Source organism: Notolepis coatsorum (assembly GCF_963971535.1).
Source record: "Notolepis coatsorum genome assembly, chromosome: 9".
Classification (NCBI taxonomy): Eukaryota; Metazoa; Chordata; class Actinopteri; order Aulopiformes; family Paralepididae; genus Notolepis; species Notolepis coatsorum.
The window spans coordinates 114518359-114530187 of NC_140173.1; the positions used below are offsets into that span (position 1 = coordinate 114518359).

Genomic DNA, 11829 nt, shown 5'->3' on the forward strand with positions numbered 1-11829 from the left:
ATGTTTGTCCAGATTCATGGCCTGATCGAAGATAATAATAATAATAGATTGAATTTTAAGAGAGAAGCGCCTTTCTCAGACTCAAGGACACTGTACAAGGAAAGGATGGAAAAAATAAAAGTAAGTAATAAAATTGAAAAAATATATATAATAAAATACATAAAAGATCTGTGTATAGTAACAACAAGAAAAAACAAATAAGATAAGAGATAAAAAATAAATAAAAAAGGAGGCAAGTTCTGTCCAATTGGATGAAGTGGTTAAAATTAACAAACAAACAAACAACAAAACAAAACCAAACAACGGAATCTGTGGCTTATGATGACCCAGAGGTTTCTTAAGTGGGGGCACACATTGCTTTTAAGGGAACCCATGTGCGAGGCTACTCTCGAGCCAATGCCATCTGATGCTATGATCAGTACCTCTGTTTTTGCCGCATTGAGCTGCAGGAAATTGCTACCCATCCAATTTTTTATGGCCAATAGGCACTCGTGCAGGATATTTAATTTATCTACGTTTTCAGGTTTGAAGGAGAAATATAATATAATTGGATGTCATCCGCGTTCCGTAGCAGTGGTAGGAGCTAGCTGACTATTACACTTTTAAATTGACAAACATCATATGTGTAATTCATGGCCCAATTCAAACAGGATCTAAACAATATTTGTCTCTCGCCCTTGACAACGTTGTTCATCATTCTTCTGAAATGGGGTCCTGTGGTGGTGCGTGGAAGGGGAGGGACTCCGCCTCTATAGCCCCAACATGGTGGTGCGTGGAAGGGGAGGGACTCCGCCTCTCTATAGCCCCAACATGGTGGTGCGTGGAAGGGGAGGGACTCCGCCTCTCTATAGCCCCAACATGGTGGTGCGTGGAAGGGGAGGGACTCCGCCTCTATAGCCCCAACATGGTGGTGCATGGAAGGGGAGGGACTCCGCCTCTCTATAGCCCCAACATGGTGGTGCGTGGATGGGGAGGGACTCCGCCTCTCTAGCCCCAACATGGTGGTGCGTGGAAGGGGAGGGACTCAGCCTCTCTATAGCCCCAATTTCATCAACTCGTGATCAAGAACTCCACTGGATGATTTTTTTTTTTTTTTTTTTACTTTATTTTTTAGCGTTTATCGCTTTTCTGGTCAAGCATGACCGACAGATACAGGGTGAAACGGGATATAGATCAGGGGAAGACATTCTGGCAAATGACGGCGGGTCTGGGAATCGAACTCTGAGTCCACCAGATCCGTGACACAGCACGGTTTTCCCCGACGCAGAAATGGCGCCGAGATATGCGGTGAGCTACTGGAGCTCCCCACTGGATATCTTTTTAAGCAAGGCTTTGTTCAAGGTCACATCACATCCAGTTGTCATCCAGTTTTGCTGTTCTGATCCCTGGCTTCAGTGTGTTCTGTATCATCTTTGCTTCAGTGTGTTCTGTATCATCTTTGCTTCAGTGTGTTGTTCTGTATCATCTTTGCTTCAGTGTGTCCTGTGTCATCTTTGCTTCAGTGTGTTCTGTTCTGTATCTTTGCTTCAGTGTGTCACTGTGTTCTGTTCTGTATCATCTTTGCTGCAGTGTCAAAGTCAAAGATTTTTATTGCCATGTATGGACTAATCCACATTGGAATACGGGTACATGAGCAAACGCTGTGTAAACAGTACAGGAAAAATATGTAAAAACACAGACCGTATAAAAAGGACAAATGCTAAAATTTATATCTAACATCCCCTAAAAGTGCATATCATAGTTAAAACAGCGCTTCCACAAACCTGACTAATAAAACTAATAAAAACACAGAAACAAAATAGGATAAAATACAAAACTAGCCTTTGGAGTCATTCAGGCTCCGCACAGCACTGGGGAAAAAGCTCTTTGTAAACCGAGAGGTAGAGCATGTGATAGAGCGGTAACGTCTGCCCGAGGGGAGGGGGGGGACAAAGAGGCCTGCGGCTGGGTGACCAGAGGGGTCGTTGATAATGCCAGAGGCACGGGAAAGCAGCCTGGCACCATAGATCTCTTCTAGAGCTGGCAGGCTAGACCCGATTGTCTTGCGTGCAAGACGCACAATTCTATTCAGAGATTTCTTCTCCTGGTCTGTGATGTTACCAAACCATATTGTACAGGAGGAAGTAAGGACGCTCTCGATCACACAGCGATAGAAGTTGTGTAGAATCACCCTGTTATTTGTGAACTCTTTCAGTTTCCTGAGAAAGAAAAGACGTTGCTGGGACTTTTTAACAATGGTTCTGGTATTGGAGTGCCAGCTCAGGTCATTTGAAATAGTGACCCAGAGAAATTTAAAACTGCTCACCATCTCCACCTCTGAGCCATTTATGGTAATGGGGAGATGGGATACCTTGCTATGTCTAAAATCGATGACTAGCTCCTTCGTTTTGGAAGCATTCAGGGTGAGGTTATTGGTCTCACTCCACCTAACTAGGTTCTGTACCTCTGATCTATAAAATGACTCGTCGTTTGAGTTTATACGCCCAATGACCGTGGTATCATCAGCATACTTTACTATCAGATTGTTATCATAGGAAGCAGTACAGTCATGAGTGCAGAGAGAGAACAGTAAAGGGCTTAGAATGCAGCCTTGTGGAGAACCAGTACTTAAAACAAGTTCATCAGACATATTGTTTCCAATCCTGACTCTTTGAGGTCTCAAAATTAAAAAGCTAAGAATCCATTCACAGATGGCGTCGCATAGACCCAGACACTGAAGTTTGTGGATCAGATTAGATGGAATAAGCGTATTAAAAGCAGAGCTATAATCGATAAAAAGCATTCTAAGTGTTCATACACAGGATCAAGAGCTAAGGAAATAGCATCATCTACTGATCTATTTTTCTTGTAGGCGAACTGCCAGGGATCAAGACAGGTAGGAATCTGACCTTTTATATAATTCAGCACTAGCCGCTCTAAACATTTAATTAAAACTGAGGTTAGAGCAATAGGTCTGTAATCATTAAGACAAGTCACAGGTGATTTCTTGGGAACCGGAATGATAGTAGATTCCTTGAAGCTCCTTGGAACAAGGCGGCGCTCCAGTGACATATTAAAAAGGTCTGTGAGCACAGGGGCAAGCTGCTCAGAGCAGAGTCTGACGGCCCTGGGAGGAATGCCGTCCGGGCCAGTGGCTTTCCTAGCCTTAGTACTGGACAGGACCTTGCGCACCTCATGTTCTGTGACAGTCAGCCCAGACAAGTCACTGGGGTTGGAAGGAGTAAAAACAGGACGCTCTGTGTTATTTTCATCTAATCTGGAGTAAAAGTTATTCAGTCTACCGGGAAGCGAGTGATCACCTTCAGCGGAGGCGAGGCCCCTGGGCTTGTAGGAAGTGATAGTGTTCAGTCCCTGCCACATCCGACGGGGGTCACTGCCAGAGAAATGTCCTTCAATACGTTCTCCATAGGAGCGCTTTGCGGCTCTTATTGACCGCTCCAGCGAGTATCTAGCCAGTTTATAACTGGTTGCATCCCCAGATTTAAAAGCAGTAGCTCGTTCAGCAAGTTTGAGTCTAACATCAGAGTTAAGCCATGGTTTTTGGTTTGAGTATTGCTTAAAATGACCTGTATCATCTTTGCTTCAGTGTGTCCTGTATCATCTTTGCTTCAGTGTGTCCTGTATCATATTTGCTTCAGTGTGTCCTGTATCATCTTTGCTTCAGTGTGTCCTGTATCATCTTTGCTTCAGTGTGTCCTGTATCGTCTTCGCTTCAGTGTGTTCTGTATCATATTTGCTTCAGTGTGTTCTGTATCATATGTGCTTCAGTGTGTTCTGCATCATCTTTGCTTCAGTTTGTTCTGCATCATCTTTGCTTCAGTTTGTTCTGTATCATCTTTGCTTGACAGGTCATTCATTCTCCAGTGGCCCTGTTGCAGACATCAGGGTCAGCAAACAGAACTTTGATGACGCCTTCAAGAAAGTACGGCCGTCTGTGTCCAAAAAGGTGAGTCTGATTTTGATCTTTGGTCTTTCATACGCATAAGCACTCATAGCCTGTCGTCTTCAAACATGTCGACATGAAGATGTTGTAGGTACATCTTTAGTAATGGTTTTCTTTGGGCATGTTGTCTCTGATAAGCTACATGTTTCTAGAAGAGGGGATTGTCATGTTGTTATTTGTCCCTGCTCAACCTCTCTGCACTAGATTCTGAAACTACTAGAGGAAAAACTGGTTCTTTGATGGGCTTTTCATAGTGGAGCTTCAGATATGAATCTCCTTTGATATATGATAACATTTTAGAGATGTTTCTATGCTCGAGTTCTTACAAACTAGAGCCCGGTCGCTCATCTTGGCGCTCATCACAGATGCATCCGTATCGTCGCATGTTACCAATATCTCGTCAGTTGATCATCAGGATTTTTTAGTTCTTTTGGGTTGATGGACATAGCAATTTGTAAAAGTGTCTCTTGACTTCTCACCAAGATATCTGAATGAAGATTAGCTCACTGGAACCACACATGTCTGTCTCCTCTTTACAGCAGGCACATGCAGATTTAGGCCCAAGTTTTGCATGCAGTACAAATGTTATTTTATATAATATAAGTAATATATAAGTAATATCTGAATTATTTTACTCTAAAATATCGGCCCCAAAAATCCAGTATCAATTAGGCTCTATTACAGTCTCCATCTAAAATAAAATAAAGATTTGTCAATATGAACCTCTTGGCATGCCCTCCTCTGTGGAGCTCAATGCCCTTGGCCATGTCCGTGGAACAATGATCACTTGTTTGTCTCATCCTGTTCGACTCATCTAGAGTTTACTGAAGGATTAGAGGACAGATATGTTACATCCACAACCGTAGGCGATGGCTTGTTGTTTTTATAATTTTTTTCATTTTATCTACATCTAATAAACGGTACCCCCCCCCCCCCCCCCCGAAAGTACTTATTTAGTTTTTACGTTCGATTACGTTCTACCGTCCTTTTGGCAGGAGCATTCCCATGCAGCGTTTCCGTTAGCCGGTAATTACCGGTATTTGACCGGCAAAATCTGTTGAAGTCCGACATATTTCATCTCTCCGGTCTTAATGTCCGGTGAAAATAATTCCCTGAGTCTAAGCACAATTTGATTATTTGAATTGTATTAAAATAGGCTAAAATTAAATAGCCTATGCGATGAACGAAACGATCATTACATTTGTTTCCTCTTTGCTTCTAATAATGACAACGACGTCGTCAGCGAGAGCTTAGTGCTGGGTGTGCGAACTTTTGTGAAGCTGCAGAGCCAGAGCATTATCAGGACAATGCAGTATTCCAGCAGTACTCCAATTCAGCCATTTTCAGCCAATGTTGGGTGGGGGGCGCTGCTGTGCGGTTCCCAGAAAAGAGCCAATAACAGCTGAATCAGCTTCTCTGCAGCGCCATACTCTTTGCAAATAAGTCGTTGCGAGGTGGAGAGTCGTCACGCAAACCACGATAATGTTGCCGTCTCTCTGCTTTCTCAGTTCTTCGCTTGATATAATTAATACAAATGTCCAATATAACGGAATTCGTTAGCTCATAGAAATGTGATTATAACAGACTGCTGTTTAGTGTCGGACCGACTGCCCACATACGCGGTCTATTTTATTTCAAGTCAGCAGCAGCACGGAGTATCGAGGGACTTATTTAATTTGGAATATATTAATGACTGTATACGCAAAAGTAGCCTAGTTTTAAGTAATACTATTATAAATCTACATGCCTTGAGGATGACATTCTTTATATAGCCTGCCTATCGATTGTTTTAAAGCTCAATAAACTATGACCGGAATTAATCTCATTTGTCCGGTAGATTGAAATCTTGCAGGTCACGGAGACCGGCAACAATTTTTTCTAACGGAAACCCTGTTCCCATGAGAGCCAGTCTTTTACAGAGGTGCGGTTTGTGACTGTTTATCAAGGCCCGGAGCACAGCGTCTCTCACTCATTACCCCAGTGTAAACCTTCTGTAAGGAGCCAAATTCATTATTTCAGAATATGGTGTACCTTTTATTGCCCTATTAGATATGTAGTTTATTAAGTTCTTTGTGTTTTGGGTTTATTATTTGGTTGTATTTATTATATATCATTATGGAAATCCAATATGGAGACTTACCTGCTCTACTCCCCCTTTTCCCATGTTTCCCCTTTACCTCCTCAGGTAGTCTGAGCTCAGGTAGGCCTCAGGTAGTCAGAGCTCAGGTAGTCAGAGCTCAGGTAGATATCAGGTAGTCAGAGCTCAGGTAGTCAGAGCTCAGGTAGATATCAGGTAGTCAGAGCTCAGGTGGTCAGAGCTCAGGTGGTCAGAGCTCAGGTAGATATCAGGTAGTCAGAGCTCAGGTGGTCAGAGCTCAGGTGGTCAGAGCTCAGGTGGTCAGAGCTCAGGTAGTCTGAGCTCAGGTAGAGCGCTACCATACAGTTTTTGACCACACTTAATTAATTGTCCGTTTATCTAACAAGCTATTGGGGCTGTTTTTTTTATAAAGTATGTCGGATCTCTAAAAAAAAATGTACTGCAATTTGGAGCGTGTCCAACTGTATACATTATACCAGGAGCCTTAAGCTTAAACTGGACTTTGAAGAAATCTTTATTCATTGCACACACAGGAACACACTAGTGTCAAAAATATTGATTTTTCCATACATATCGATTCTGAATATTTAAAACAGTTTCAATACTAATTTCCCGCAATATCGATACTTTCTGCATTCAACAAAGAATTTTTATTTTTTTTTTTTAAAGTCACCTTTTATTTTTACAAAAAGTGATGTTTGGTGAAAGTTAGATTTTCACTTTATTAATCCCAATAGGGAAATTCATTCTTGTTTGATGATCAAGAGGCACCTTTTATTTGTTTTAAGTGAAGTTTGGTGAAAAAGCAAGTTATTGCACTATTAATCCCATAGGGACATTCATCTTTGTTTGATCAAGCGTAACCCTTTATATTATTATTATTTAAATGAAGATTGGTGAAAGTTAGGTTTGCACTTCAATCCCAATAGGGAAATTCATCTTGGTTTGATTTTTTTTTTGTCAAATAAAAACAAAGGTTATTTGAATGATTTCTAGTTTTCAAGATTAAAATCGTAAATCTAAGTAAAAAAAAAAAAAAAAATTATCATATTTTATTTTTAGGCCATATCGCCCAGCCCTAAAACAAAGGGTTTTAAACGTGTTATATTTCTCTTCTCTTATAATACCAGAGAGAAGGTGAGGAGAATCGACCAGCAACAAAAGCTAAATTAAAAAAAATTTATAAAGAAATTTACATTTTAAGATTAAAATATTTTCCCTGTGGTATCGAAAATGGTATCGAATATCAATACTTTTCAAGGTATCGTATCGAAGTTAGAAATTCCAGTATCGTGACAACACTAGAACACACACATGCAATTTTTGGGTCGCCGATGAAATTTCGTCTCTGCGCTTGACCCATCCCGTCATCCTTCCCCGCGCCCGGGGACCAATCCCAGTGCTCCTGTCCGTCTTCGTCAGGGACGCGACAGCGTTAGTGATCTGTTCTGCATGTTTTTCCATTGAATGAATGAATTCTATTTGTATAGCGCTTTTCCAAACAAAGGGTTTATATTCTGGAGGGGAAACCCTTGCGAGCACAGGGAGAACATGCAAACTCCACACAGAAAGGCCCGGGAGACGGGCGGCCGGGTAGCGGGGGTGGGTCCTGGTCGTTGTAAACAGCGACTCCTACAGTTCGGTCGGGCCCTTGCGAGCACAGGGAGAACATGCAAACTCCACACAGAAAGGTCCGGGAGACGGTCGGCCGGGTAGCGGGGGTGGGTCCTGGTCGTTGTAAACAGCGACTCCTACAGTTCGGTCGGGCGCCTGCACAGCGAGGGAAGGATCTGGCGAGAGGTAGTGTGATCCTTCCACACGTTACACTCCCCCAGTGAGAGTCCACGCTGCCAGGTGAAAAGAAGCGGTGGGCTGGCTACACATGTGTTGGAGGAAGCATGTGATAGTCTCCGGTCACTCTCCGCCCTCCCAGACCGACGGTAGGGGGTAGAGTGCACGACGACCAGGAAGGGAATTGGGAATTGGCATAACGACTAACATTGGGATGGGAGAAAAACGGAAAAAGGAGGGGGGAAAAGACAATTTTTTTTTTTTTTAAAGGACCGGGAGATACCCCACCTGGGTACTTGGCAACACTGTAACCTGGTCCCCAGGCGGGAATCGAACCCTGGAGCTTCTAGCTGTGGGGAGACGTGTTAACCACTACACCACCATTGCCAAGGCAACTTTGGTCCATAGGATTGCCTTTACACATTCCTACATATCAAGTTATTCTTTTATTTAAATTTTATTTACCCAGGGTAGGTCACTTGGCATGGATGCTTTTTTTTTTTTTTTTTTTTTTTTTAGCAACACTCTGCTTCACAATTACTCAGTTCCACACATTAACATCTGGGAGCTGCCCAGTACAGCCACAGTCTGACACCATTGGCCACTGAGCGAGTTTCCGGGCAAACCAGTTTTTCCTGCCACCTTCGGTAAACATCAAAATGTTAATCATGTCAGCTGCTGTCTGTCGACTTCCCACGAGCATTCAGAGTGAAGGACCTCTGATTGAAGACACGGTTATCAATGTATGCTTTAAAATAGTTGTATGACTTTTTAAGTATGCCTTGTTTACACAACAGGAACAATGGGCTAGAAGTCATGTGATATCTAACCTTATGTTACCCATATATGATCTTTTCCATTGCTGGTCTAGGACAAAAATACTTAAGTATTATAATTTAGGGGCATATACTTTTATTTATATATTATTTTCCAATTTAAAATGCCATACTTTACCCAGCGCTGTCTGTAGACGTAGCAGAGTTATTAGTCCTTGTGTTACACCCTTTGATTTTAGACAAATGATATTACTACACTTTTTAAATGTTTTCCCGGCAGTGAGAATGGAGGGACATCACACTAACCTGCTGGCCAGTTATGATGTTCATTATGTTATGCACTGCTCATCTCGAGTCCCTCTGTCTCTCGACTACCTTCAATTCGGCAAATAACGGCGGGTCCGGGAATCGAACTCGGGTCGGCCGATCCGCGACGCGGTACATGGTGTGCTACTAGAGCGCCCCCTACCTTCATGTTTGAAATGATTATGGAGGCAAGATGATCCACGTTCAACAGTGCAATTTACGCACGCATACAGTATAGTAGGACATCCACTCGTTCCTCTCCTTAGCAGACACCTTGCCCGCATTCTGCATCAATTTAGCATTTCCGTTATTATATTAACATATTATTATATTATATTCCATTATAACGACCCAAAAGCTAGGGAGATATGGGAAACCACTCTCCAGGCGAAGAACACAAGTTGCATTATTTCTTTGCAGGTGAATGTAGTTAGTGTAGCATTACCTGAATGATTATAGCCTATAGAGCTTGGCTTCTTCATCTGAGCAGTGTGTTCAGTTGTTAAGTCTGACATCACACGCGTTAATGTTTTTTTATGACTGATCTATTAAAACAACAAGGAACACAGCACTGAGGTGTGTTGAAAAAAGACAAGAGCCTCGGGCAACACAGGATGCCTGGCCCCCGGAAACGTGTACGTCACAACTTTACAACCGAATAGCCTGGGGCTGCTGAAAGGGCCCAGAGGACACAGTTCACTAGGCGGTCCTTAACACATTGAGTGCCACGGACGCGTTTTGTCGTTAGTTCATGCCGACCTTTGAGTGCCCCCGACGCTATATAGCGTTTGTTTGTAGTTTTTTCTTTATTGGCGATTTGAATTCATATTTCATCAATCGAGCCTCGGGTTAGTGCTGCAGAGTCTCTCTGAGCTCAATTAGGAAGATACCGCCCCATTACTTTACACTGATGCAGGGGGAGTGGCCAGTTTGCTCATTTTACTTTTCCGTCAAGCCAACTGAAGGATCGATTGTGCTCGCCGGCCCGGAAAACACGTGGATTATGTATTTACAGGACCCAACACTAATCAATAAGCGTGATCGATATTTGGAATGGCGATCAGGAATTGGAATAATCTTTTTGGATAACATCTGATCTCAGGTAAGGAATTTATTTTACCAGTCTTACAGTCTTATCAGAGCTTTTTTCACAGATATATCAGCGTTTGCCCTATGCGTGTGTGTGGCTGTGATCGCTGAGGAAATGAGAATCGATTTTTCAGCCCGCCTCTATAGCGTGCATAAGTACACATATACTATCGATAATCTAGCATTTATTTGAAAACGATTAATAAATAGGCAGAAAAATTACAAAGTTTGTGTATGCTCGAATATTCCAGTAAATGCCTTATCACGGAATCTATGTTTTCCTGAAAAACGAGTGCTTTTCAAAATGCTATAAAACGAAAATGAACAGATTAAAAAAAAATCCGTTTCGACAATGTTGACTGCAAACAAGTCATTGATAAACGACAGGCAGATTAGACACATAGCCATAATTTAAGAGAGATTATGCGTTCACAACGCGATCATTGAAGTGGGTCCTGGCATTTAACCATGTTTCCCATGTTAATGGCTGGCACTCAAACACTTAAACTGTTAAAGGAATAAATTTGCGGTCTGTCTACCATGTACCTGATCCATAGAAACCATAATTTCGGTAGATTTTGATCGGTCCAGTATTGAGCTACAATTTCCTCCGCATTCTAGCTAGTTGTAGGGGCGGGCTGTAAAGCATGTAATGGTGGGATTGCGATGCATTCCGCCTCCGAATGTGGCCTGAGCGACCAGAGCTACATGTCCACTTGTGATGGGATCTTAATGCCAGCCTCCTAGAGGGATCCTCACTGCCTCAGGTGTTTTACTTATCCAGGTCTATATGGATGTGCTCTCTCATTGTTTGTTACAAACCTGCCAAGAATCGGTAAAGCTAAAGAAAAGCTAGTGTTGTGAGTCCCGAGTCCTCATTGATGTTTTGGATACATGTTATATTATATTAAACGCATTCTCAGAGGAAAGCTATTCACAATGTGTTGCTGAAATTATTTTCTCAAACTTCTGTTTTCCCATACTTTAAGGCAATAGAGGCCTTTCACGGAATGGTTAGAATGACCATGTCCTCCATGTGTTATGGGATATATAAACAACAATGTAATAATTTGGTCTTATCACTGGATCTTGTAATGTTTTACATACTCTACCACTGCACAGAAATTATGGTATTTTCATTCAAGTCGTTACCGATGGTTACAGTTCCATGTTGGAAGGAGAACTACACAAACATATTCCGTGCAAGGCCTCTATTATTGTCAAATTTGTTTACCGGTACATGCTTTTCCCATTGAGCATATTAACATGACAACCATTTTTCTCTTATGTCATGCTCGGGTTGGAATTTCTTTCCTCCCTGTTCCAACCAAAGGGTGGAAAGAAATCCCAGCCTGTGCATGACATAAGAGAAAGATGGCCACCATTGTGTGAACACGACCCATACTTAAAAACCTGTGTAGAAACCTTGTATACTCACTCATTCTCTCTGCCCTCTGTAGGATCAGCGGATGTATGAGCAGCTGAAGGAGTCTCTCACCAGATAACACAATCACTGCCTGGAACCATCTAGAAATTACTAAAGGCTTTTCTACTTGGTAAAAGAGTGAATTCACAACAGCCTTTAACTTGCTGTGGTGACTTATTGCATTGTCCTTTTTGTACATACATTTCATTGGGACTTTCTAATACTGATAAAGGAAAATGTAATATCTATGATGTATTGGAGAGATGTAATGTATTTCATTGTTTTAAATAAACATTGATCAGTTTCACTAATTAATTAAGATATTACACAAACTACTGGTAATCCTATGAAGAGCTTTGGTGTCATGTTGCCAATGATCACCACACCCTGATATAGCCAC

At 42.1% G+C, this 11829-nt stretch overlaps 1 protein-coding gene across 2 annotated transcripts in view; it reads left to right on the plus strand.

Moving 5' to 3' along the window:
• nvl (nuclear VCP like) overlaps positions 1-11740 on the plus strand; it is a 74288-nt gene extending 62548 nt beyond the window's left edge. For both annotated transcript variants that reach the window (XM_084321340.1, XM_084321339.1), the window contains exons 23-24: positions 3849-3946; positions 11464-11740. In XM_084321340.1, the coding sequence (XP_084177466.1) occupies positions 3849-3946; positions 11464-11508 (143 nt within the window). In that variant the 3' untranslated portion in view covers positions 11509-11740. The remainder of the gene's footprint in view (positions 1-3848; positions 3947-11463) is intronic.
• The last annotated feature ends 89 nt before the right edge of the window (positions 11741-11829 follow it).